This window comes from Varanus komodoensis, unplaced genomic scaffold (assembly GCF_004798865.1).
Source record: "Varanus komodoensis strain SLA01 unplaced genomic scaffold, ASM479886v1 scaffold25, whole genome shotgun sequence".
Lineage (NCBI taxonomy): Eukaryota > Metazoa > Chordata > Lepidosauria > Squamata > Varanidae > Varanus > Varanus komodoensis.
In genome coordinates, this window is record NW_025335661.1 from 234,197 (window position 1) to 250,848 (window position 16,652).

The following is a 16,652-nucleotide window of genomic DNA, read 5'->3' on the forward strand; positions in this document are numbered from 1 at the left end:
CATTGCATTTTAGTCCTATAACGTTAGAAGCAAGGCCTGATGTATTAGCTTTCTTGATAGAAGCAGGGGTGGTGGTGCTTCCATCTGCCAGAAGCAGCCACAGCTCAGAGAGGCTGCCAGGTTCCATTACCTGCATCTCCTAGTAGGACTGGCAACACTGCTTGAAAGTCTGGCGAGCCACTGCCAATCGGTATTCACAATACTGAGATGGATGGATCTGTAGTCCTACTCAGTATAACGCAGTTCCCTATATTCCTACTACCCTGTACGGTCCTAATGGGCGCCATGGAGCAATGCTTTCAAGAACATCTCCCAGTTGTGGGAGGCAAACAATGCCGCTGTACTTCTTCTAGTCTTTTCTGGAGACAGGTTCCACAGGTGGTGTCAGAACTGGGAGATACGTACATTACAACAGGTTCCTCTCTCACGGGAGTCCCAAAAGGTAAGATGAACAGCCACCCCTCTGTACCAAACTTAGGAGAACCTCCTCCGACAGCTAGAGGGCGCTACTGACATTCCTGATGTCATGTGGAAAGGAAGGATGACTTACGCTACTTCCTCTTCCCTTCCCGGCCTCTTTCACGTCGGGCTCTCAATAAAGCTTGATATTGAAATTGGAAGCGAGCAGGGGGAATTGGGGCGCGGTGGTTGTGCGCCTGCGCACTGGGACCGGCAGGTGGCGGGTGTTGTTGTTCGGTGATAGAGGCGGCAAGATGGCGGCGCCCGGGGGCTCCGCTGCCGCCTCAGCGTTGAAGGGGTTAATCCAGCAATTCATCGCCATCACGGGTGAGGCGCGCGAAAACCCGGAATAAGCTCAGGAGGCTGAGAGACCGTTTCAATCATATGGAAAAGGGGGGTGAAGCGGGGTATCGGGGCCAGGGTGGGGGGAAGGGAAGGGAGAGGGAGGAAGGAGTCATGTCTGTGAGTGAGTTGGCAGAAGGCAGAAAGGAGAAGGCTCCGGCAGGCAGCGTTAGGTGAGTCGATGGAAGGGTGCATGAGGGTGCCTTGCTGAAAATGAGTCGCTTGTGGAGGGTGACTGCTGGACACCTGGTAAGGGAAAGTATGATGTATAGGAAGAGTTGAGGGGAAATTGCTTTGTGGAGTTGCGGTCGGGGCGATGCGGGTGACATGGGCACGCAGTATGCAGAAACAATGAGAAAGAACGCTGAGCTGACTGCAGTGTGACATCCTGAAGGAGTTGGGCTTGAGGCTGCATTGTTGACTGTGGGAGTGATGTACAGGAACTGTCAGTGCAAATCCTTATCATTTCTTCTAAAAAACATGTGAGGGGAAAGCTTTCCTAACCCCTCTTTGTTTGCTGTAATGCAAATTTAAGTTCTAGCTTGAATAGCTTTTGACTAATGTGTAAAACAGCCTTTTCCACTCCCATGCCCTCCAGGTATTTTAGACTGCAGCTCCCAGCATTCTTGCCTATTGGCTATGCTGGCTGCAACCGATGGGGGATGAAGTTGAACATATGAATATATTTCCATATCCAGAGAGCACAGCGTTTGAAAAGTCTTTAATAGAGCAAAGATCAACTTTAATTGAACAGATCATTGATAGATAAAGGAGGAAGGTATTCCTGAAGTATTTATAATTAGCAGACTTGTGTAAAACTGTGTTTCATACTGGGGTACTTGAAAGAGAAAATTCCTTAGCCTAAGGTTTTCTTGCTGGAACAGGACAAAGCCCACCTAATCCAGCATCCTGTCACTAGCAGTAACCAGCTCCATGCAAGGTCTTTAGTCCATTCAGAAGTTTAGAAGCAAACTATAATGTTGGTGGCCATGCATTGTTTCTTCTTTCTGAAGTGTATTGTTTCTGAATACAGTTTGATTCATGTATTAGTACTAGTCCTTAATAAACACATTCATGGAGGATCTAACTGTTCTGTTTTAAACGTTAGTGAAAATATGTCTTGTTAATGGTGCAGTATAATAGTTCTTAAATGCTTCACTCAGGTTGGCTCCACAGGTTGTCTCTAGCAGTATTATTCTGTTAATATAAATGTTAATACAAACTAGTTTCTACAGAATCTACTGTATATGCAAAGAGAGAATTCAACAGAAGCTCCACTTGCAGAGAAAGTGGCAGGTCTTCAGTTTCTAAAGTGGTCTACTTGTGGTTGCACAATGGGAAAAGGTCATGGATCTCTCCTAACACAGCAATATTTCTTCTGTTGGTAAACTGGATTTTGGCCTGTTTTGTATGAGTAATGTTTATATGCTGCAGTCACATGGATTTCAGTGGTGTAGCAGATACAAAAATTTCCAAGTTCAATTCCTAGCATATCCAGGTAAAGTTAGGAAAGACCCCTATCTGAAACCTTGGTGAGTTGTTGCCAGTCAGTGAGCAAAAGGTCTGACTTGATATAAAGGCTTCCTGGGAATCTGCTAATGGCTGCTGATGCTGGAATGTGAAATAATGGAATGAACTGAGCAACCTGGATAATAAAGACAGACTAATATATGATTTACACATACTATTAGTTACTATTCTGTAATGCATTTCATAAGTTAATTATGTGAAAAGCTGCTAATTTTAGTCTGTTCTTACTAAACCTATTCCAAGTGAGTTTGTTGAATGACCTTGAGTACCATGCTTTTGAGAGAACAGTATTTATCTCTATTAACACTTTCCATGTAATTCATACTTTCATAAATTTCTCTTAGATTACAACATATTTGTAGCTGTCCCCCACCCTGAACTAGACAATCTTTTTAGTTCTTTCTTGTGTTAAAAATGTTCTTTGATTTTACTTATTCTTAAAAAATCCTAACTCACTAAGGCTACAGTTCTATACATACTTATCTGGGAATAAATTCCAGCAATCTCTAAAGGACCCACTTCTGAAAAGACATGGATTGAATTGCACTGTAAAGCATTAATGAGCAGTTTAATTTGTATTATGAGAAATTATTCCTAATAGAAGCTGTTATATTCTAGATTTTAGAACCCCTTTTCCATGCCATTTTTCTTCCTGTTAACTTTCATTCAATTCATTTCTGTTCTGAAACAGATTACTCTTTTTACAAATGGCATCTAAAGTCTTTTCCACAAGAGGCTATATTAGGGACTTTTCCACACAGATAACAGCTAAAGGAGGCATAGACCTGCTTCATGCAACCATGGTTAACACATGGTGGCTTGTTGAGAAGATGAGTAGTGTGTTGCTGTGATAAACAACCCTGGGACATTTAATTCCTGGGTTATTTATCATGATATCTGAATAGGGAGCTCTAGCTTGTTGGGGAACAAACAAACCAGATTATGAGTCCATTGCTAAAACTATATGACAATCTATATACCACCCCATTCCCATAGGCCCTGGGTTGTTTATTGCAGCAGGGGTAACTAGCCAGCCAGGAATCCCATTCACAAAACATGAATTGTTGACCATGTGGTAGGTGTTACTAACAGTTGTTTTCATTTTAATAATTTATTACACAGGTTAACCCACCCTAGTTCAATTGGTCTGTGCTTTGGACAGGTTTGCATAACATGCTAAGCCACACTGCAGGTAAATTATTCAGCATGGATTGTTCATGGAACAACCCATGGTGCACCTAAGTGACAATCCAGGCCAGTGTGGCTTTGTTCACTTTATCCTTTTTCCTCCTCTTTGTCACAATCACTTCCTTTTTTCATTCACCACTTAAATCCCAAAATGTGGAACTTCAAATATATGTGATTGGGCAGGTTTTTTTTCCAACCCAAGAAAATTGCACAAATGTGTTCATAATATTCAACAATTATTTTGTCTTTCACAAGTGCACTCATACAGTTGTCCAATATGTGTGGTCTTGCTTGGTCAATTTCCTTGACTTTTTAGCAGTCAAATGGAACTGGGAATGGTAGCCTGTATTGAAATTGACAAGGTGAGATGGTATATTGGTTAATTTATGCACAATTGTGTGAGAGCAATTGACTAGTTGTCAGTTAAATGAACTAGTAAAGGGAAAAAAGTGGTGAAAGTAGATAAACAAAATGGAGGGCAGTATTATCCATTTAGCAGTGTAAGGAAAAAAACCCCACTCCCCACCTTTTCACAGTTCCTTGTTTGAACATTTACTACTATAGTTACTATGTTTCCCTGATAGTTTTGTAAATGTAAATGGGGTTGGTGGTGAGGGGAGTTAGAACTGTCAGGGAACCAGAACTGCAACACCATTTCCACAATTTTCTGGATTGAAAGAGTTAAATAAATAATGAGCAGTGACAATCACTCAAATGCTGCTTGAGAATCACTGGAGGGGCTGTCACCAGCAGTGGCACAGTGAGCAGCAGAGGTTTTCACCACTCTTGCAGCATGGCTTACTAGCAGCTCCCTGGAAGCCATGATGAAATTGTTTCCCCAGGTTCAACAACTCATTATAGATCAAACAGCTTCTAGAAAAAGCCATTGTTTAATGAGCTGTTACTGAAACATAACAGCTAGAAAAGCTGCTAGTTTTGGCAGACACAACAACCTCCCATGCTAGCTACTCAAGATGGGTTGATATGTTATGTAAATAGGGTTGTTAGTTAAGTTAGCACAATTCCCCACCTTTTCTATGCTGGTCATGCACCACCTCATTTCCATAAATGCCCATGCCATGTACAAGTCATGTTGTCTTAATTCAGCAAGGAGGGTGGTGGGAATGGCTTCCAAGCCACCCTGCTAATCATGGCTTATTCTAGGGGTCTGAAGTGGTTTGGAAACAGCCCCCCCCCTCCACCCTCTTAGGGTTTGGATGACCCAGTAACCAGGGCCTGGCATGGATAATCATAGGCATGAGATGGCACACTACTGGCATGCATGGGGTGGGGAAAAGAAGCCACTGTGACTTCTTCCTTAGCTGATCTTGTGAATCCAGTGATTGAATTCTTAATGCCATTGCAATTTACCCCAGCAAAGCCAATGTTCCCTTGAAAAGTGGTGATAGAACTCCTAAGAGACCATAATGAGCATTCCCTTTATCAATATAACTTACTCATTCTCTTTCATTGGCTCAATTGATATAATTAAAATTTCTGATTATCTCCATCCATTGGCTATACTTTTGTAACTTTAAGAGTTCTACCCTCAAAAGTGACCTAAAAATAAATAAATGAAATTATTTTGTTGTCAAGTTCATACAAAAAAAATCAGTGTAATGATATTGTCTAATTGAAATTATTTTGCATTTTACTTTGTGGCTTCATTAACTCTGTAATCTTTATTTTTAAAGGTTATAGACAGGAAAAGAAAAGGTATGGCTTAAGGTGTTTGCAGACTCTGAAGATTGTCTCAGAAGCCATATTCAGATGCCTTAATACTGCCACATTTAAAGAATTTTCTGATGTGTCTGTCAACCACTAATATTTTTAAAAATGAGTGTCCTCATTATAACAAAGAAGGCTTTAATTTATTTTGACCCCAATGAAAGATTACTTATGAACATCTAGTGAATTCATGTCTGTCTTATCTCAGTTTGTACAGAGATTTGACAGAGCTGTAATAATTCTAAATGCAACTGTTGCTTCTCTATTGCTAAATACAATCTGATATATGCAGGACTCCCCATGAAAGATCTACCATGACTAATTCAGATGGAAATTCTCCATTTTGAGACTGGGTCTGTCTTAGCTACAGATCTCTTGCCCACAACACCTGTTCAAATGTTTGGACTTTTATTGTTATTACCCTTCATCTATAATCTTCTTTTCCCCCTTTTCCATTGGCTTCCATAACATTCCCCTATTCTATTTTATCCTCACAGAAACTCCTGTGAAATAGGCTAGGCTGAGAATCACTAACTCAAAGTCACCTAGCAAACTTCATGATTGAGTGGGGACTATAATTTGGATGTCCCAGGTGCACAGTTCACCACACTGGTTCTTCTATGTTTTCTTGATTGCCTGCTTTTTTTTGAGCTTCTTGTAAAGTTTTGCTTGGTCCTAATAATGGTATAACAAATGTAGATTTTAGATTCTTTTTTCTCATGAAAGTTTGTGACTACCTTTGTTTTTGTTGCATATTTATTTGTCTTCCTTTTGTTTTGCCTGTCTTTTCTTCTAAGTTTTTATCTGTTCCCTTTTATCTTTACACCAGCAACCATGAGCAATCTTGCAGGTCCCCAGTCCAGCACCCTAACTACCACACCACACATGCTCTCTGCCTGGTTTTAATCTCTGCAAATGCCCATATCACCTTGTGATAGCACTGTTGGAGAATAAAGAGTTTTTAAATGTCACATTTTGAATTTTGTCAGATTGCTCTGTTAAAGTGTGTCATTTCTCTCTGATACAGTTTTAGCCATTTTTCAACAGACCTCTTAGGTTCTCAGCATGGAAATCATGAGTTATATGCTGCTACCATCAGTCATGTTGATCAATTTGATCCTAAAATTCTTTACATAGTCTAGGGTTTTCCTAGTTTCATATAGACCTGAGGCTTGGTTTCTCTTTCTGGTCAATTAGTCATGGTATACCTGAATTAATACCAAACAATCCGCTGATCTCTATCAGGTATTAAGGCAGAAGACAATTCTACATCTTTTCTTTTTTACTAAAGATATAAAATCTGTTAATGAAAGTTGAATCACAGCTAGGAAATACTTTAATATTGACTCTGAGCTTTCTCTCAGCATTTAGGAAGCATATGTCCTGTCTTCAGATTGTCAGGGAAAGCCTGTCTAGGAAGAGTTAGCAATTGAGTTGTGTAAATGTATCCATCCAACATATCATGTCTATCCAGACTTCTGCTAAGAGAAGTACACAATGTTCATTCAGCTTAAAGTTTTTGATTTTTTAAAAATTAGGTAAATTTAGCCATATTTGATGTTCATCATACATAATTTGAACGTGGGGATGGAAAGAGAGTGCAGGTATACATGAAAGACAGTGCAAATATAAAGCCTTCATCTAATCCATTTTCAGCTTACATGTAGATTAAAATGTTTGTTAAATCTTAATATAGTTAGAAGCTCCATATTGTGCTACAACATAAAGAAACTTCCATGGATTCTTTGTAATGTGTAATTCATAGTTAATGTGAATTTGTCTGTTTGCACTATTATGTATCCTGATCAACCCAGAAGCAGGAAAGAGTGTCAGGATAACTATGACTCTGGCACCCAGGTAAAGGGATTTGTGGAAGACTGGTCATTTCCTCATGTGACTATAGGTTACAAATGGGGAGAGGAAGTGTACTGTAGTGTTACTTGTCATTAGGATTTATGTATTCTCATTCTCATATTCCTCGATACTGTTCAGAGAAAGGAAAGGCAATCAATATCTTTAAGCTATTATTTTAAGTGTTTTTAAAAGCATAAAATGCAAAATAAAGCTCATTTAGAAAAGTTATATTTATTGTCATGTTAAATATGTTTCTGAACTTCTCTTGTTTTTCCTTGTATCCCAGGTGCCAGTGAAAGTGTGGGCAAACATATGCTTGAAGCATGCAACAATAATCTGGAAATGGCTGTCACTATGTTCCTTGATGGTGGAGGGATAGCAGAGGAGCCCAGCACTAGTTCTGCAAGTGTATCAAACCTCCGACCACATACAGAGTATGTAGCTTTGTGAATATTCATAGCATGACTAATCATGTTTGAAATGTTTGAAATTCAGAAACAAGAGTTGTCAGTATATACTGCTATCGAAGTTCTTATTTCTCCTGCTAAACTACTTCCATTTTACTGTTGTCACAGGAGTCTAACAGTTTAGTTGTTTAGTGCAATTCAGGGAAGTGCAGGGCAAGTTGCTATTCATAGATTACTACATTTGCTGTTATCTTTAATCATTTCCTCCCATAACTTGTCAGAGATTCCTTGTCTTCTTTGAGAAGAATGTAAATGTTGCAAATATGACTGTAACTGTGGCACTGAATGCCAAGAAAGAAAAAGAAAATTATGAATTAGATTCAGTTAAACCTTTGCATGTATCCACATTTTTATTTTTACAAGTAGAATGTTACATTTCTTGTGCTTTGTGGCTCTGAGCATCTATACATGTTATACCCTAGTAACGACAAGTACTGGCAATTCGTTGGGTATAGGAGCTGAAGTCCTAGGTATGGACTTGTAATTCTCTAGATGCTATTGGGACTGTAAATCACATTATCTCTTGCCATAGACTATGCTGGCTAGGGCTGATGGAAATTGCATTCCAACAACATCTGGAAGGCCATGCAGCCTAGTATTTTAAATGAATTGCTTGTTCACTTCCTTGGTTTGCTTGGTTTGGGAGTTAAAGTCTTATGAGTAAATAACGTTGAAGTATTTACTGCTGGTTTACTGATTAATGCACATAGAACACAATGTCACAACTTGTGAAGTGCTAAAAATCTGATTGTTCCAGATCTTCTGCTTATTTTGATTGATTTTCTTGCTAGTGTAGTAAAAATAATACTATGACTGGCAGATTGTTCTGTTTTGTTGTATTTCTTGAGCCACATTGAATGCTTATATGGAAAGGTATCATATAAATAAATATGTTAGCTGGACTTGAGTACCATGGGAAAATTGTGCAGTGCTCTCATAACAGTACCCTGTTAAGTAGAAGATATTGAAAGTAAATTTTTGCAAAGAAAGAAAGAGACCAGCATTTCTGAATTTATGATTTGTTGAATTCCTTGTTATGTAAGCTAAAATATATGAATATTGTTGGAATACAGTTTGTTCTTTTTTACTGCTTTTAGGACTATTCTGTCCAGCTGTCACACTAGGCATTATTGTTGATAGTTTTGAAGAAACTGGTTAAAGGAATAAAGCCCTGCCTCTCAGTCTTGTATAGGCTCAGTTTGCTATCTGTAAGGAATCTCTTTTATGTGTGCTAAATAAATCTATACTTTGAAACCTATCAGGAATGTTTTCGCTCAAACAATGCAATTAAAACTTTATACTACATGTATGGCTTTTGATTAGATGCATTATGGCAATGAATATTTTGGCTTTTTTTGCCTTTAGTGTTTACTGCTGTTGCTGCTGTGCTTAAACAGTTATGTGTTTCTAATCTTTATAGAGAGGAAGTAAGAGCACCAATTCCTCAAAAGCAGGAAATTCTAGTAGAACCTGAACCCTTATTTGGTGGTAAGTGACCGTTATTTTATTGCTTACTTTCAAAGCACTAAGATTTAACTTTGGCAGGTTGCCTCCTGCATGCAGTGGCCATTATTCCCCCTTCTTAGCAGGTGAATTCCCAGTATTCAGTTATATATGCTACGGCTATATTCCCAGTAGTGTCAGTTACACATAAAAGTACAATCTTTCATATTTGTCCTAAGAATATAATATCTCATACACATCATAGAGTGTATTGTTCCTGCTATCCCCATTTTCTAGATGTGGAACTGGAGGTACAGTGCCAATGCTTACTAAGTCAATTCCTAGTTAAGTACAGCAGGACCCCCATATCCACTGGTTCAGTTACTGTGTTTTCAGTTAACTGCAGTTGACCGCAGCCCAAAAGAGACCTCATAAAGTACTAGAGAGAAGACATAAAGTGTTTCCTGTAAGCAAAAATTCTTGAATTAATAAGGAAAGAAAAACATTGTATGCTGAGGTAAGAACAAATGAAATTGTGAAAAAAGGAGTGTATGTACAGTATAATACAGTGTTTACTATTATCTGCAACTTCAGGCATGCGTTGGGAGCCTTGGAAACCAGTCTGTGCAGATATAGGGGTCCTGCTGCACTATCTCTAATGGGCTACAGCTAATGCACTATTTATGCTGCTGCAGTGTGTGTGCGTGCGTGTGCACTGCTGTATATTGTATTATAAATATTTCAGGGCAATGAACAATAAAAGATAAAACAAATTAAAAATAATTATTAAAATAAAAAAACCATATCAATTAAACTATGACTGGTTAGATCATTACTTGCATATTGTTTCAGAAATTCCACAGAAGTGGACCTGCTATACTGAAAGCTGTCCTCTAAGTGGACTCTAATCAGGCTGTAGGTCCTTGTGGAACAACCAGGGATATACCAGCCAATGACCTTAGTGGCTGGCAAAGTTGGTAAATATGCATTTAACTAGTGGTAATTGTTGTGGAATGTATACAGCTGAGTATTCTGCTGCTGAGAGTATTTAGAGACTAAAATTCTTGGTAGTATGAAAATAAATTTCATAACTTTATTTCAAATTCTGGATACTGTTTCCAAAATTCTGTTTTCACAGATTATCATTCTGTGGACAAACTAAAGGGAAACAGTATGTTTTATTCTAAAGGCATGGGGAGTTGGCAATGAAAACCTCCTAGCTAAGTTTTTAGACAAAAGGTTGCTTCTGTGAGATATATTAAGAAATGCAATCCCTGGAGGTCAATTTGGGTTGGTGACTAGAAGCTGAGCGACAAGAATTACGTGTTACATACTGAAAAATGTTATTGGAGTAATAAGATAGCACATAATCGGGTGACTTGTCCCTGGAGATTCATGAAACTGCTTATGCAACAGTAGAAAATTCACCAGAGGATGACTTAGAGGAGGTGACTGGCTCATAACGATAGGTTGCATAATATGCACTTCAGTTGTACCAGTAAAACGTGAGTGCCTTAAATCAATTGGCTGTAGTACTGTATCTTTAAATTTCAGAGGGTAGCAGTGTTTGGGAAGTATTCAATAATGTCATTTTGTTGCATAGCACCAGTAGGGTTAGATTGTGTGACAGGATTCCATAAAAAACTTGTTATGCAAGCTAAGAATACTGTTGTTTTTAGAGTTCCCTTATACTAACACAGTGTAATTTGCATTGGTTAATGTGCTTAGTCTGCTGCTGCAAAAGTAAGGAGACTCTAGCCCAAGAAGTTTAAGCCATAATATATTTGTCAGCGTGTAACATGTTACAAGACAATTTTTATTTATAGAGTGTCTAAATTAACCAACTCAAGTATAATAATTTTTAAAGCTAAATTTTTAACCTCTTGCGGATTACGATCTAGCATTCTGTTCACTTGAAAGAGAACAGCCAAAAATATTAACTGTTACCAGCAAATTTAGGCCATAGTCCCATGAAGATGAGCATCAACCCATGTAGAGTGGGAGGAGCAGTAGAAGCTATCTTTACTTCCCTTCTCTCCCACTCTACATTTTTGCTATATGGCATTTCAGAGGGAGAAGGAGAGATGCTGGAGAGGCCCCAGGGTGCCTTATAACTTGTTCTCCCCAGTCTTTTCTATGCCTCCTGCCTCTTTTTGTTCTTCTCCGGGTTGATTCTTGACCTCAGAGACCTGTCAGTGTTGTTCTTTCTACACCAGTTACAAGTGGATGTGGGTGTGCAGTCTCTAGCCTCAGAATTGGGAAATTGAAAATTCCTGTTGCTCTTCAGGCAATGTCAACAGGCCATAGAGTTGCTCCCTTGATTAATCATCTTAGGAATTGCTTTTTCAACTCTAAATATTCTACAAGGCAGAATTTGGCACATTCTGGCAATTAATTATATCCTTTTTATCAATATCTAATACCTCTAATGTATTTGATACCTTCTTTGCCATAGTAATTTACTTGTTGTAGGAGTTCCACATAAAGCTTTACTCATATGAAAAGGCATTGGCTCTGGAAATGTCATTTAGACAAAATGTATTGACCCAGAGGCTCTGTTTTATTTCTCTCCCTCCACCCCACACCCATGCTGGTTTTGGGGTGAAGGGAGAGAGATTGTACTTGGTTTTTAGTCTATAAATCACTGTAAAAGCAGCCTATAAATATGAAATAAATATATATGAATATCTGAAGACCGATAACATTGAATTCATAGGCCGGTGGGAACCTATATGCAACAAATTAGCACAATCTGTTTTTGGCATTCGGAAGTGAACAAGTCATCCCTGAATACAAACCTTTCTTGAAGCTTCAGTTTTTTACACCAGGAAGTCACAGTGCACCTGTATTAAAACATTCATATGACTAATTCATATAACAAATTCTGTTCTTCTTAAGCTCCAAAAAGACGCAGACCTGCTCGTTCAATATTTGATGGTTTTCGGGATTTCCAGACAGAAACTAGTAGGTATCTGTGGATCATTATCTTCATATACCATTTTCCCTTTTTTCATTTACTATATTTGGAGTTAGCAGTCTGGAGCCTTTAGTACTTGTGTTACTGTATGTGTTATATTACCTACCCAGTTGTTGCATTTTGATATAGGACTGAATTGTGTAGCCACAAGCAAAAGAAAATCTGCTACTTGCTCCACATGTGGTAGTGGCCCTATGTTACCATATAAGCATGGCATTACTTTCCAAGGGATTGTAATTTTAAAGTAAAATCCCTTGCATCAGCACAGAAAAATGTATGTGCAGGCTGGGGAAGCAAGCTCACTATTTGGTGGCAGTCTTTAAACATGTTATAGCTCTTATCAGGTAGAAATGATGCTTCAGATGCAGTTAATTGTAACAACTAATTTTCATTTGCAATATAATTTATTAAATCAGGGCTGTATGTGAGTCCTGATTCCCCTTCCTTTTATTTACAATAACTTCACAAGCTAATGAGCCAAACAAAAAATTGTTGGATCCTGTATTTAATACTCATTGGCTCCTATCCAAGCTATGTGGGTTGTGCAGTAATTGTATTTTTCATTGTATGCAAACATATGCAAAATACATAATTTGCATGTTTATGAACAAGAAAAAGCAATAGGTCAACTTAACTCCAAGTGAGTGCTGTTGTTTTTGGTTTTTTTGGATTGTATACTTTTCTGCTTTTAAGCTACAGAGAATTGAAGCATTCTTTTGTCATAATGAAGTTTGCATTTGTAGTTGGTGTATGCTTATATACAGAAAAAAATATTGCTGGCCAAAAGATTAGTTACAGACTTTTGGAGCCACTAAAATGTTTTTGACTGTCTTTGGAAAGCTGTGTGTTTGGACTTCTAAACTTCTGTTAGTTTTTATCTGCCTATAGTTTAACAGTGTGGTTGTCAAGATTCTGATAATTTAGTTTTCTGGCTTACTGTTACATTGCTTTATTAAGAAGCAAACTTTTTAAGTACAGTCGTTTTTTTTTCATTTATTGGAGCAGATGTAATGATCATCTGATACGCAGTCTTCACTTCAGTTTAATATTCAAATGCATGTTCTTCCTCATAATTCAAAACCTGCTATTTATATTGTGGCAACCATTATTATTGAAATAATTTTATGCTGCTCATTCTAAATATCCTGACAGTGTACAACAATAAAACTACAATATAAATGTACATTGTGGCTAAAAGCTTAGTATACCTATATAACAAAGCAATAGGCAATCATAATAGGTGCCATAGATAGGTGAATGCTGGGGCTAGTAAAAAAATTTTCCCCATGCACGTGAACTGCAACAGAGTCAACATATGTTTTATTTCTGCCACATATTTTACAGGCACCAGCATGGAAAAGGCCATCTGCAGACTCTGTGTCAGCTTTAGGTCATAAGCAGCAGGCATACTTAGGAAAGACCCTGAATTCAGGGACAGCAGAGGTAGAACAGGGGGGAAAAAACAAGGACCAGAAAATGGAGGAATTGTGGGAAACCTAAGACCAGTACATAGTTTGACCAAGTGTAGGACGAACACAGATGAAAGCATTGCAGGACCAGAAACAATAGCAGAGTCAGGAACTGGAGAAGAACAGAGGTGAGGTGAAGATTGGGTACTGTTGAAGCACGTCAAGGGCAAGATGCAGCCATGATGAAGAGCTGTGCTGCTGTGGCAATGTTGGGTGCAAACAGCAAGAGTGGGGTTCCCAACTGGCCTGCCTGATAGGACTAAAAGTACTTCCTGTGCTCATTCACCTGCCTGGTGCTTAATCCTGCAGGTATCCACATGTTTAGGTGGCCTTCTCTATCAAACCACCTGGGGGAGCTGCAGCAATTGTAGGCCAGGCCAATCCCAACAGTATGGCACAACCAGGAGCCCCTTTGATAATGATAACAGTGACGTGGCAGATTTATATGAGAGAAGGCATTCTTTCTGGAAAGTTGTTCAGAGGATTATGTCTTCATACCAGATTTTAAACCTTACCTGGTGGAAAACTGGAAGCCTTTAAAAAACTGTTCTGTGGCAGCAGCTGGGCACATGGCACAGCATCTTTGCCACTGCATTACGTGCTAGCTGCAGCTTCCAGTTCATGCATAAGGGCAGCCCCACAGAGTGCAGTGGGAGAGGTTATGCATGCATAGGTTATTGTGGCTGAGCTAACCCTGTCTAAGAATGGCTAATGTTGGCAGAAAGCACTTCCTGTCATTGTGGCTACTTGATAGTTACAATGATAGTTCTGTGAGTGCCTTTCCTTTAGAGGGAGTGCAGCTCCATCCAGAACATGAAGACTCAGTGAGAGGGCCTAGGTTCTTATTAGGACCTAGTTTAGTCCCATATGTTACACTGCTGCATCTAGATACTTGTCTAGGACCTGCATAGTCTCTCTTGATTCAAATATAACAAATAGAATCTCCTAAAGACTGTAGATTTGTATACTCACTGCAACTGATCCTACAGGTAGGAGCAGCGCCCTAGTGTAAAGTAGTACACATGGAGATGATCCAGTTAGGATCCTAGGAGTCATTGATATCAAAAATTACTGAGAAATCAAGCAAGAGTAATTGGGCTTGTGTTCCTATTTTTTCTGATAAAAGCTATTCAGCAGAGTCTGATTCAGTTCCAGCTGATAACACTAAATGGTTACTTAGGGAGCCTTATTGTTGAGAGCATCTTTAGAGCATCCTTTGGCAACAGCCACTGAAACTGAGACCGTGGATTGATCCCTCCACTAAAGTCTCCCTGAATCCAGACAATAGGAGAATTGGAACAGGGTTAGGAAACCTGGCAGTGAGAGAATTAGGAAAATATAAGCTGGTGAGGGTCACAGGAATTGGATGAGAAAATAAGACCTACACATTTGCTTATTACAAACTATCTTTAAAATGCTGACTGATCTCATGGTTCTTATTTGAGAAATGTGACCTGCACAATCAGTATATTGTCCATACAAGAAAGAAGAGAAAATTAACTTTATTGTGATCAATGGGAAAGGGGTGATTGTACCTGGAATCTTATGGCTGTATGTGTTCTTAATACTGCAACACCATCAAGAAATCACCCTTAAACTGAAAATTCTTCATAAGCAGCAGTGTAGCTTGCTACACACAAATATACTGCTTTGATATTAAAGGGTGAGAAAAAAGGAACTTTGCCAGAGCTAAGTAATACTTAAATTTATTGATTTATGTTATTTTGATACTGCTTGACATCAACCATTTATTTCCATTAACATAAGATTCTAAATGTACATAGCATATACTTTTTATTGACCAATTGCTTTAAAGCTAATAATCTAGAGTGGCCATCATTAGACACTGCTTGGTAAAAGCAGTGCTTGGACACTGCTTAGCTAATCACTTTAGAATTTTCTTTTCTATGTATTTTCTTTTTCTCTCCTTCCTTCATTCCTGGTTTGTATTTTAAAATAAGTCTTGTGTAATTGTAACAAGTATGTTTTATTTCTAGATAATGAAAGCAGATGAGCATGCTTTTGTGAACTTGTTATTTAATTCCTTTTCTTCTTCTTCTTGGCTTCCACAGTTAGACAAGAGCAAGAACTGAGGAACGGGGGAGCAATAGATAAGAAACTCACCACCCTTGCTGATCTCTTCAGGCCTCCAATTGATCTGATGCACAAAGGAAGTTTTGAAACAGTAGGTCACTAACTAGTTAGTTATGTGGTAGATCTAGTGCAGCTATGTGCATGTGTAATTTTGTAGCGTGATAATTCAACATGTTGAGAGTTTGTTTATACATGATGGTAGCTGGCTGCTCCTTTATTATTTTGACACTGAAGTTGCTCCTTAACAATGAGAAATGATTCTTGAGAAACTGTCATTCTGTGCCTGTGTTCCTCTGCCCAGCTTTATCTCCCCCAATTTTTCTTCATATGTGTTCAGTAATTCTCAGTTGGCAATACACATGTAGCAATTACTGGCTGGAGATTCCTTGTTCTGTTCAATGGCAAGCTGTGCACATAAACAGAGGGCTACTTTTTTGGTACAGTAAAACCTTGGTTTGCAAGCATAATTCGTTCCAGAAACATGCTTGTAATCCAAAGCACCTGTATATCAATGCGAATTTCCCCATAAGAAATAATAGAAACTCAGATGATTCATTCCACAACCCAAAAATGTTCATATAAAATGATTACAATGCTGTAATGTAATACAAAATAATAAAGAAAATACAAACTATAAAGAAAAATAAAACAAATTAAGCTGCACTTTGAAAACCTTCATGGCTGATGTGAGGGAGACAAGAGAGAGGAGGGTTATTGTTTAGGACAACTTTCACTGTCATTAACGGAATCACTGCTATCTATTGACTCAATGGAATCTTTTTCTTTTCATCCAACTTCAGCAAGAAACCTGTCCAGTGAAAATTGCTTCTGCCTCTTTTTGAGGATTTCACGGACATGTGACATTGCATTGTCGTTAAATAGATTCATCTCTCACAGCCTTATTGCTTATTGCTACAGGCTTATTTGGTGGTGCTTTTCTACAAAATTTTGCACTGTTTCCCACATTTTACACATCCCCCTAATCTCATTTGAAGTGAGGGATTCCTCCGCCTTTTTCTGCTCCTCCTCTGTAGACAAGATTGCCTCCATAACCTCTTGCATCTGCTTTACCTTTCAATATCTCTCTCTTGGGGGAGGGGG

At 38.6% G+C, this 16,652-nt stretch overlaps 1 protein-coding gene across 3 annotated transcripts in view; it reads left to right on the forward strand.

Annotated features, from left to right (window-relative positions):
- The first annotated feature begins 577 nt into the window (after positions 1 to 577).
- UBXN7 (UBX domain protein 7) overlaps positions 578 to 16,652 on the forward strand; it is a 33,668-nt gene continuing 17,593 nt past the window's right edge. Inside the window, exons 1-5 of one of the 3 annotated variants that reach the window (XM_044432948.1) lie at positions 578 to 786; positions 7,388 to 7,535; positions 8,989 to 9,056; positions 11,910 to 11,975; positions 15,530 to 15,642. In XM_044432948.1, the coding sequence (XP_044288883.1) occupies positions 714 to 786; positions 7,388 to 7,535; positions 8,989 to 9,056; positions 11,910 to 11,975; positions 15,530 to 15,642 (468 nt within the window). In that variant the 5' untranslated portion in view covers positions 578 to 713. The other 2 variants (XM_044432949.1, XM_044432950.1) reach the window with 2 other exon arrangements.